A 12,073-nucleotide genomic window follows, 5' to 3' on the forward strand; every position below is an offset into this window, starting at 1 on the left:
ATCAAAGGCTCCAAAATTGCCCAGGCAAGTCTAATGCTGAGACGTCTTTCGGCATTTCTTCTTAATTCTTGGGCCCAATCTACAGGGCAGGGGAGTAGGTATATCCCCAAGGGTATAGCTCTGGGTAGAGAAGTATGTATTTAAAAAGAAAATGGGTGAAATTCAATGAGTAGGGAAAGACTTAGGCCCACTACCAACTTTCCTGCTTTTTTCCTAGCATTTGAAGAGGATTCCAAATGCCTTTTAGCTCTTCTCGCTACCAACTTGCAACCCCCTGCCCTTGAGCCAAACCCATCAAGTCAGAACCCTATTCCATCTTCCCTCCTATGCCTCCAGTTCACTCTCCCCATGGTCCCACTCCCCTTAGGATAAAGATGTAATACCATCTTGAAGACTTACTTCTTTCCTCTCAGGTTATCCATTCCACCATCCTTAGAAATCTGCCTTAACTAACAAAATAATGTCCCAGAATGGGGCCCAAGTGTTTTACATGGTGACATGCCTAAAGGGAAATGAGGCTTGAAGGGCAAACCTCTTATGCACAAATTGATCTCCCGTCTATCTGAACTAAAGGCAGATCCTATAGAAGAAAATCACCATGGGCTGCAAGAAACTGCTTCATAGTAAGAAGGGCTAAAAATCACAAGCACTCCCCTCATGGCACCTGCTGTAAATCCCTAAGATTTACAGTCAGTAAGAGTTGTGTGCAGCTGTAATCATGCCTCATGCTGGGATGATAACCTTTCCAGAAACCAGGTGTTTTTTGTGTCTGGACTTAATCACCAAACTCAGCCAAGCCCTGAGCCACGTGACTTTTCATCCAGCAGGTGGCAGCCCCATGTCCAATCTCAGAAACTAAGTTGGGTCCCTTTACATAGAGAAGTGGGTGGGATGTTCAGGTAACAAGGGTTCGAAGGGCAGAGAACTGACAATCCATGTAGATAGAGGGATGTGCAGACACAGGGCTGACCCATCCCTTCCCCCGGAAGCCTCTGGTGAAGCACTCAGATAATGATTTCTCTACATTTCTGCAGATGGAATGATGTGCTGTATATACTAGTACACTGGCCAGAGTCTCTGCTAAGTTTATACAGTTCAGAAAATATGGTTGGTAAAATCTTGGGTTTTGTTCATTTATCTCAATAAAAGCTCACTTAAAAAAATTAATCCTGAGAGAGACATAGTTTTTTTCTCAGTCTATGAAAACTAGTGCCCAGCATGGCAGGCATAGGGCTGAGGTATGATAAACTCGAGGTACAGGTGAGGGAAGAGATGCCCTCTGCTCATTTCCCCCCTGGGTTCTGTCTCTGGGGAAGGACATAAAGAAGCATTTCTGCTCTTCTTCCTTCCCATGGGTAACCTTGCTCCTGCCACCTTTTCTTTTAAGGCCCTTATGGTCACGAACAACTTGTTTTGGAAATTCTTTTAGTATCTGCAGTCCTCCACTTTGGCCACATTTTGACATGAATGATATTGTCACTGTGGCTCTGGCAGGGACAGAGGGAACTTCTGGGTGATAGGTTTATGGCTCTTAGTGACATGAGACAAGGATAACTGAGGACAGGTCAGAGGGCAAGTTTTTGTTTTTGAAAAGCACCATCAGGAGGAAGGAAGGTGTGTGGGGCTCCATCTGGGGACCTCGGAGCTAGGTGATGGGGCAGGGCTCCTGCTGCAGAGAGAGGATTTGTCCTCATCCTCCTAAGCTTGTGGACAACAAATAAAGAGCAACCTCCAATATCCAACCCTCAAAGCATCCTTTCTGGGACAGAAAACCTACCCCTAATATAACAACAACTGAAGCTGTCCTGTCTCAATTTCCTGCACATTGGGTATGAAGAGAAGACCAGCACCTAGAGGCTGAGTGTGATATTTACAAGCTATTCCTCAATGCTACTCTCAACTTTCTCTACCCATTACATGTCTCTTATACATAGGCCTAGGACTCTTCATCAGCACTGACCATGGTTTCTTACAAGGAAAAGCAATGCTCGAGAATGGTACATATCTCTAGTGGTCTTTAGACTCTTAGAATCTAAGAGTGCTGTTTTTTTGGTAAAATGAAGCCCAAACTCATAATGTTTTATAAGCCATAGGTTGAAAAAAAAGGTTGCATAAAATATATATTTTAGTACTCAGAAACACTGTGCTTAAACCAAATCATATAAGAGATCTGTCGAGCATAAAGATGATCTGATTCGGGGCAGGGGGGCTGCGCCAAGGGGGAAAGAAAAAGAGATGATCTGATTCAAGTCATAATCTCAAAAGAGGATGTATCCAGGCCCATCGTGGGGAAAACCTGGAGGCAGAATGAGTTAGAGCTATTCTGCTTCACCTGAATCATCTGGGACCTTTACTAGGAAAGCACAAACTTATGAGCAAAGGGGGAGCAATAGGAAGAAAATTTACCAGGTCTTGAGTCCTATAATGTGCAAGCTCTGTGCTGCATTAATTTACATATTCTGTGATCTCCTCCTCCCAGCAATCCTGCCCTGTAGGGATGAGGAATGTTGGAGGCAGAGAAGGCATCTCTCTTTCAGGTCTCATCTGGGCTCTAAGTATACAATCTGGGACACTGCTCAACCGCACTCAAAGATGTTTCTACTCCACTGGGTCACCAATCACAGGTCACCACCCAGAGGTCACTAACCAAGTTGTCAGTGGCAGATTCTTGCAACATGCAGAGCAGACCTGAAATTGATCAGTCTCCCCACCCTCTCAATATAGATACCTCTGCAACCCTACCACACTGAGCCAGGTGGCTCAGTCTCTAAAACTCGATTCTCTAAAGAATCTGTGTTTGTTTGGGGTGCCTCGGTGGCTCAGTCGTTAGGCGTCTGCCTTCGGCTCAGGTCATGATTCCAGGGTCCTGGGATCGAGCCCCGCATCGGACTCCCTGCTCTGCAGGGAGCCTGCTTCTCCCTCTCCCGCTCCCCCTGCTTGTGTTCCTGCTCTCGCTATCTCTCTCTGTCAAATAAATAAATAAAATCTTTTAAAAAAATAAAATAAAATAAAGAATCTGTGTTTGGAGGTCAAGAGCAATTTAAAAGGGAATACCACTGACCTTTGAACATTGTAGAGGTAAGGGATGCTGACCTCCAATGCAGTCACAAATCCACATATAACTTTTGACTCCCCAAAAACAAACTGCTAATAGCCTACTGTTAACCAGAAGCCTTACCAGTAACAGTCAATTAACATATTTTATATGTGATATGTATTACATATATTGTATTCTTTCAGTAAAATAAGCTAGAAAAAAGTTAGGAAAAAAATCATAAGAGAAAATATTAACAGTGCTATATGTATTGAAAAAAACAAAATCCACATGTAAATGGACCCATGCAGTTCAAACCCATGCTGTTTAAGGGTCAACTGTAGTCTTTGTTCATTCTTGAAGAACATTCAAAGGGATCCCAATTCAAAGTCCACGGCATAATTCCTAGACAGCTCCCTCTGTATCATCAAGTTTCCTTTCATCACTATCACCATCACTACGCGGCCCAAGCTGACCTGGAGCTTAGGTGTCAAAGTCCACACTCACTTTCTAGCAGCATCCCCCTCTCCCCTCCAACTGTGTCATCCCTTTATACGTTACTTAACCTCCAACCCTTTGCTATGTAGATCCTTTTAGCCTTCCTCACCCCTAGACCAGCTGTAACAATTCTTTCTCTGTAAGAAGAGGTTGGGAAAAACTGAGCAGGCTAACAAATGTAGGATTTCCTTTCCGAGATACAGTATATTAACATCAAAGACTTCGATACTATACATTGACTCTGTACATTGATGCACTAAGACTGCACATTATATTCATATTGTACATTAGCCCTGGACATTATTTGTGTGCATTCATATATTTATTCTTCTTGTGCTCACCTTGATGTGGTCAGGCCTTCCATGGGTATGGACCCTTTCTGGTACTCCAGCTTGGGCTTGAAGGATTCTCTGGGCAGGTAAGAGTGATAGAGAGGGTAGTTCTCGGTGTATTCGGAGAGAAGACATGGTTTCTCTATTTTATCGTAAATCTTGGTAGGGAGATGTGGACAGTGATGCCGCCTATAAAAAAGACATGAAGTTAGGTCTGTTACCTTCTTGGAAACAACATATCCAGTCTGATAATGCCACCTCCTCAAAATGAGACCCCAGGTTTTAAAATCAAGACTGTCAGCATTGAAAACAGCAACTTAACTTTCCTTTCCTCTACTAAACTATGAAGTGAATAGAATTTTTTTAATGATGTATAACTGCAATTGGCTAATCATCAAAATTCCTTAAATCACAAAATTACACAAAAGCATGACCAATATTCAACCATTACAGATGCCATACTGCCTGTTTAAATACGAAATACGTCCGGTACCATAGTGGGTAAATCGTTGTGGCCCTAAGTCCTTCGAGTGATGCTCCCAGCTGGTCTCCGGATCACCCAGCAGTTAGGGTTCAACACCTGACCTGACAGTGTGCTGTAGGGCTGTGCACTAAGCCTTTCCTAGTTGGCTGGTTCCTGGCTCAACTCAGAATGTCACCTTTCCATACAAGTGGCATCACGCAGAGCAAAACCACATCAGTTCTGAGTACGCTACACACCACTGACTACGGGAACCTGTTTCACATTGAAAGTCTGGCTCATGTTTCAGGTCTCGCCTCAGCTGTTGCCTCCATAGAAAGACTTCCACTGGTTATCTTCTGCCTAAGATACACCCACCAGCCCTGCCCTGGCACACAGGATCTCTCATCCCAGTGCATGCCTTTCCCATTGCTTACTGCTTCCATTGGCAGGTTTGCTGGTGAATTTCTTCATGGTCCGTCTCATCTATCAAGCTCAGGACCTTTTCTATCATGCTCACTGCTGGAGCCCCTTATCCTGTCTGGTACATAGTAGGCTGTCAATAAACAATTACGGAACAAATGATGAAATACGTAAATAAATTATTAAATAAATGTGATGCCTCATTACACAAATAGATGATAGAAAATAATTTGAAAAAAAAAAGAAAGAAGAAAAAAGGAAAAATTTTTTTTAAAAATTGAAGTTATAATTTATGGTGAGTTTTCCCATTTTACACGCATGGTAATAAATGAACCTTATGATTCTACTTATTGCTGGACAAAGCGCAGCTGCTGGAGCTTTCAAAACCTAAACAGTATGTCAGTTATTCATATGCCCGCATACAATTCCTATAACCCAGCTGGGGCACCCCTTGTCTTCACCCCTTGTCTTCAGTTCCAACTTCCTGCTATCGAGGAATAGCACGGAATGGCATATTTTTAAACATTTTTTACACTGATTTTAATTAGAGAAATGAAAATACCCAGTATTCTGGGGCACCACATGGGGGGAGAGAGAGAAGGAGAGAAACAGAGAGATAATTCATCACTATTCATCTAGAGCTATTTTCCAGGCAACAGTTAGCATGCTGTCTATTCCTGTTGTTAGTAAGTTCCACCTTCTATATAAAACTTGCTGCTGTCACTGTTGTTACTACATACTTCTCTTCAACCTCCCAGGCCCTAGAGAAAACGATCAACACTGGTACGGTTCATATGGCTTGCACTGCCTATTAACAAGTACCTTTAAAGAGATCCCTATTTGTGGGGCACCTGGGTGGCTCAGTCAGTTAAGCATCCATGCGTAGCAGGGAGTCTGAGATTCTCTCTCTCCCTCTCTCTCTCTCCCTGCCCCCCATACTCAGTCTCTAAATAAATCTTTAAAAAAAGAGAGAGATCCCTGTATGATTTTTTTCTCTTTTATAAGTTTGTGTATCAGAAAAGCCTTAAGATGGCATAAACTTGCCACATTTATTTTTTTTTAAGATTTTTAAGTAATCTCTACACCCAATGTGGGGCTCAAACTCACAACCCCAAGGATCAAGAGTCGCAGGCTCCACCAACTGAGGCAGCCAGGCGCCTCTACTTTTTATTTTTGTTATTACTAAAGTACTACTCATTCATGGTAAATATTTTAGATTCTCCTAATTATTTACAAGGAAATCGTCCATAAATATGCTGTCCTTAGGGTATGAGTTTCAGTGTTAAGTACATTTAATAAAAGTTTAGTTGTCCTTTTTCAAAATGTACATTATTGGCATTTCATGGACAAAGATGATTGTGTATTTAACATTTTATATATTTAATAAAATATGCCCTAATCATGGGTACATAAGTTGACGAGTGCTTTAATCTTCTGTCCACTCAAGAGGTAATTGTTGTGTTTGCACAGTAAACAAAATAACCATACCCCATGCTATGTAAACATTAGATATTATTACCATTTCTGTGTTCACAGTCCATCCAATTATCTGAGTTTTCAATCTGAACCAATTAGCAACCTATCATTTTAGGATTCCTACAAACCACAAATCAAAAGCCAACAACTGCCGGCTACCAAAAATACCTCCACCGATTATTTTGTTTACCCACTCTGAGAAAAAAGTCAAGATTTTATTAATAATAACTTTGATTCAGGCACTTGCAATAAAATTGACCCCACAGGCATAGCAATGTTTTCCCTCTCCAGTGCCCTTGTTTAGCAAACCAGTAAAACTTTGATTTTATATAGCCCTCCCTTCCATGATGTTATTTTTTTTTACTTTACAGTATAAAGACTTATTCCTAAAGAAAAATAAATTCCATGGCAAAATACTACATTGTGATTGGTATCATGAGAGGGGATTTCAATATTGCAACAAGCTTCCACCCAGACACCAATGTTCCTTTAAGAGGAATGTTATCTATCTCGGCGAGGGGGGCGGGGAATTTTATTTGACTTGTTGCTAGTTAACTAAAATCTCACTTTGAAGTGTCAAAGACTCTTACTTGGAAGTAAACGTTTCACTACCTGTCTGCTCCTAGAGCCACCCCCTTTGCCTTACCTGTAACCCCAAACCCCAAGTATCCCTCTCAAGTCACCAAGCACCCTATCTCCACCCTATCACCCTACCTCATTATGCCAGTAATGTACATTTTGAAAAAGGACAACTAAACTTTTATTAAGTGTACTTAACACTGAAACTCATACCCTAAGGACAGCATATTTATGGACGATTTCCTTGTAAATAATTAGGAGAATCTAAAATATCTAAAAAATGCTATCTCCTCCTTGTTGGTCTGCCCACCCCTTTCCTAAAAGGGAAATCACTTCAGTTCTTAATTTTTAGCAGACCTAGTCAGTGATTGAAGAACGTGTGTGGAATCACCATGTTTGGGGTATTTTAAAGTAAGCCTGGGGGCACCTGGGTGGCTCAGTCATTAAGCGCCTGTCTTCGGCTCAGGTCATGGTCCCAGGGTCCTGGGATCGAGCCCCACATCGGGCTCCCTGCTCAGTGAGAAGCCTGCTTCTCCCTCTCCCACTCCCCCTGCTTGTGCTCTCTCTCTGTCTCTCTCTGTCAAATAAATAAAATCTTTAAAAAATAAAAAATAAAGTAAGCCTGACAGTCATGAGCCAAAGAAAGAAGACTTCTTCAAACTCTCTGATACTTGCATCCTCTGAGGAGCTGCCGTGGCCATCCTGTTGGGAGCGCATACTCCAACCAGCCTAGATGGGGCCACTAGGCAGAGAAGGCAAAGGGGAGGGAGGCGTCCTTACCAGAACTCTCTAAAGTCTTTCCACTCCAGAATTTACTAAAGAACCACAGGAAAAAGGAAATAATCCTGACTTTTTCCGATATTTGGTAAAGGGAATAGTGGAAACCTTTCAACAGAACACAGAAAAGGGGAGGAGGGGAAAGATGGCGGAGGAGTAGGGAACCCTATTTCAACTGGTCCCCGGAATTGAGCTGGATAACTACCAGACCACTCTGAGCACCCACGAAACCAGCCTGAGATGGAAGAAGATCTGGATCTCTACAAACAGAATATTGCAGGCGGTTGGTTTTGAGGTACGAAGGGGCGAGCCGTGATCCAGCGGGCAGATATCAGAGGATAAAGGGCAGCGGGAGGGAGCCTGGCCGTGGGGATCCTACACCGCGGGTGAGTGACAGCCTCGCACACTGCGGATGGGGCACAGACTCGCAGACCGGTAGCGGCCGGAGAGAACTTTAGGGCAGCCCCCGGGGTGGAAAACCAGACCGGCGGGGTCGCGCGCAGGCAAACTGCAGCCTCCGAGGCGGAAACCTGGTGCGCCGGGTCGCACGGGTGAACTGCAACCCCCGGGGGTGGAAACCCCGAGCTGCGGAGTCGCGAGCGGGCGCGAACTGGGAGCGGCTGGCGGTTTTAGAAGCACAAAGGGCAGAGAGTGCCCCTACCTGGAGGCAGGACTGGGAGCGCTGCAGAGGGGCGCACAACCCAGCTGCACTTATAGCAGCTGGACAGAAACGGAGACGGTGTGGCCTGGAGAGCTCACTGAAGAACAGACTGCGGTCTCTCTGCTCTGAGGCAGAGGGTTGGAAATGGTCTCTTCTGCTCTGACTCGCGGAAGAGACGCGGAAAGCCACCAGGGAAAGGCGCCAGAGAACAAAAGCCCCAAAGACTGATTCCCACTGAGCCCATCCCCTGCCACAGGGGGGCAGGGCAACTCCGCCCAAACAGGGTTGCCTGAGTAACAGCGCGGCAGGCCCCTCCCACAGAAGACAGGCTGGGAAAACAAGCGGCCAGCAACCCTAAGGTCCCAAGAAAACAGGTGCATCTTGCTTGGGTTCTGGTCAATAATTTGGACTCTATACATTCCCTCAAACACCCATCAACAGAATGACTAGGAGGAGGAGCCCCCAAAACAGAAGACTCAGAGATTATGACTTATGCTGCAGATTTACAAATGGATGCAGATATAACCAAGATGTCAGTGATGGAATTCAGGCTAGCAATTGTGAAGACAATGGCTAGAATGGAGAAATCAATTAATGGCAACATAAGAGTCTCTAAGGGCAGAAATAAAAGGTGAATTGGCAGAACTTAAAAATGCTATCAATGAGATCCAATCCAATCTAGATAATCTAACAGCTAGGGTAACTGAGACAGAAGAGAGAATAAGCGATCTGGAAGACAGTATAATAGATAAAAAGGGAAAAGAGGAGGCCAGGGTAAAACAACTCAGAATCCATGAAAATAGAATCAGAGAAATAAGTGACACCATGAGGCGTTCCAATGTCAGAATCATTGGAATCCCGGAGGGAGTGGAGAGAGAGAGAGGGCTAGAAGATGTATTTGAGCAAATCGTAGCTGAGAACTTCCCTAATCTGGGGAATGAAACAAACATTCATGTCCTAGAAGCAGAGAGGACCCCTCCTAAGATCAAGGAAAACAGGCCAACACCCCAGCATGTAAGAGTAAAACTTGCAAATCTTAGAACCAAGGAAACCATCTTAAGGGCAGTTAGGGGGAAGAGATTCCTTACGTACAGAGGGAGGAACATCAGAATAACGTCAGACCTATCCACAGAGACCTGGCAAGCCAGAAAGGCCTGGCAAGACATATTCAGAGTACTAAATGAGAAGAACATGCAGCCAAGAATACTTTATCTGGCAAGGCTTTCATTTAGAATGGATGGAGAGATGCAGAGCTTCCACGACCGGCAGAAGTTGAAAGAATATGTGACCACTAAGCCGGCCCTGCAAGAAATATTAAGGGGGGTTCTATAAAAGGAGAAAGACTCCAAGAGTGATCTACAACAGAAATTTACAGGGACAATGTATAAAAACAATGTCTTCACAGGCAACATGATGACAATTAATTCATATCTTTCAATAATCACTCTCAACGTGAATGGCCTAAATGCTCCCATAAAACGGCACAGGGTTGCAGATTGGATAAAAAGACAGGACCCATCCATATGCTGTCTACAAGAGACTCATTTTGAACCTAAAGATTCATCCAGACTGAAAGTGAAGGGATGGAGATCCATCTTCCATGCCAGCGGACCTCAAAAGAAAGCTGGGGTAGCAATTCTTATATCAGACAAATTAGATTTTAAACTGAAGTCTGTAATAAGAGACACAGAAGGACACTATATCATTCTTAAAGGGTCTATCCAACAAGAAGATCTAACAATTGTAAATATCTATGCCCCCAACATGGGAGCAGCCATATACATAAGCCAACTGTTAACCAAAATAAAGAGTCATATTGATAACAATACGTTAATTGTAGGAGACCTCAATGCTCACTCTCAGCAATGGACAGATCATCTAAGCAGAAAATCAACAAGGAAACAAGAGCTTTGAATGATACATTGGACCAGATGGACCTCATAGATATTTACAGAACATTCCACCCTAAAACAACAGAATACTCATTCTTCTTGAGCGCACATGGAACTTTCTCCAGAACAGACCATACACTGAGTCACAAATCAGGTCTCAACTGATACCAAAAGATTGAGATTATTCCCTGCATATTCTCAGACCACAATGCCCTAAAACTGGAACTCAATCACAAGAAAAAATTTGGCAGAAATTCAAACACTTGGAAGCTAAAGACCACTCTGCTCAAGAATGTTTGGGTGAACCAAGAAATCAAAGAAGAACTTAAACAATTCATGGAAATCAGTGAGAACAAAAACACATCGGTCCAAAACCTATGGGATACTGCAAAGGCAGTCCTAAGGGGGAAATACATAGCCATCCAAGCCTCACTCAAAAAAATAAAAAAATCCCGAATTCACCAACTAACTCTACACCTTAAAGAACTAGAGAAAAAGCAACAAATGACACCTAAGCCACGCATTAGAAGAGAAATAATTAAAATTAGAGCAGAGATCAATGAATTAGAAACCAGAAACACAGTAGATCAGATCAACGAAACTAGAAGTTGGTTCTTTGAAAGAATTAATAAGATTGATAAACCACTGGCCAGACTTATCCAAAAGAAGAGAGAAAGGACCCAAATTAATAAAATTATGAATGAAAGGGGAGAAATCACGACCAACACAAGGAAATAGAAACAATTATTAGAAATTATTATCAACAACTATATGCCAATAAACCGAGCAATCTGGATGAAATGGAGGCCTTCCTGGAAACCTATAAGCTGCCAAGACTGAAACAGTAAGAAATTGACAACCTGAATAGGCCAATAACCAGAAACAAGATTGAAGCAGTGATCAAAAACCTCCCAAAAAACAAGAGTCCAGGGCCTGATGGATTCCCTGGGGAATTCTACCAAACATCCAAAGAAGAAATAATACCTATTCTACTGAAGCTGTTTCAAAAAACAGAAACAGAAGGAAAACTTCCAAACTCATTCTATGAGGCCAGCATTACCTTAATCACCAAATCAGTCAAAGACCCCATCAAAAAGGAGAATTTCAGACCGATATCCCTGATGAATATGGATTCCAAAATCCTCAACAAAATCCTAGCTAATAGGATCCAACAATACATTAAAAGGATCATCCACCACGACCAAATGGGATTTATCCCTAGGATGCAAGCGTGGTTCAACATTTGCAAATCAATCAATGTGACAGAACACATTAATAAGAGGAGGGAGAAGAACATATGGCCCTCTCAATTGATGCAGAAAAAGCATTTGACAAAATACAACATCCTTCCTGATTAAAACTCTTCAGAGTATAGGGATAGAGGGAACATTCCTCAAGTTCATAAAATCCATCTATGAAAAACCCACAGTGAATATCATCCTCAATGGGGAAAAGCTGAGAGCCTTTCCCTTAAGATCAGGAACACGTCAAGGGTGCCCACTCTCACCACTGTTGTTTAACATAGTACTAGAAGTCCTAGCAACAGCAATCAGACAACAAAAAGAAATAAAAGGTATTCAAATTGGCAAAGAAGAAGTCAAACTCTCTCTTTTCGCAGATGACATGATACTTTATGTGGAAAACCCAAAAGACTCCACCCCCAAATTACTAGAACTCATACAGCAATTCAGTAATGTGGCAGGATATAAAATCAATGCACAGAAATCAGTTGCTTTCTTATACACTAACAACGCAACTGTAGAAAGAGAAATTAAAGAAACAATTCCATTTACAATAGCACCAAAAACCATAAGATACCTCGGAATAAACCTAACCAAAGAGATAAGGGATCTATACTCTAGGAACTACAAAACACTCATGAAAGAAATTGAAGAAGACACAAAAAGATAGAAAAATATTCCATGCTCATGAATCGAAAGA

At 42.6% G+C, this 12,073-nt stretch overlaps 1 protein-coding gene across 1 annotated transcript in view; it reads right to left on the reverse strand.

Moving 5' to 3' along the window:
• SAXO1 (stabilizer of axonemal microtubules 1) overlaps positions 1 to 4,838 on the reverse strand; it is a 29,286-nt gene extending 24,448 nt beyond the window's left edge. The window contains exons 1-2 of the mRNA XM_021682438.1: positions 4,762 to 4,838; positions 3,874 to 4,053 (exon numbers count right to left, since the gene is read on the reverse strand). Of these exons, the coding sequence (XP_021538113.1) occupies positions 3,874 to 4,053; positions 4,762 to 4,838 (257 nt within the window). The remainder of the gene's footprint in view (positions 1 to 3,873; positions 4,054 to 4,761) is intronic.
• Between the last annotated feature and the right edge of the window lie 7,235 nt (positions 4,839 to 12,073).

This window comes from Neomonachus schauinslandi, chromosome 13 (genome assembly GCF_002201575.2).
Source record: "Neomonachus schauinslandi chromosome 13, ASM220157v2, whole genome shotgun sequence".
Taxonomy (NCBI): domain Eukaryota; kingdom Metazoa; phylum Chordata; class Mammalia; order Carnivora; family Phocidae; genus Neomonachus; species Neomonachus schauinslandi.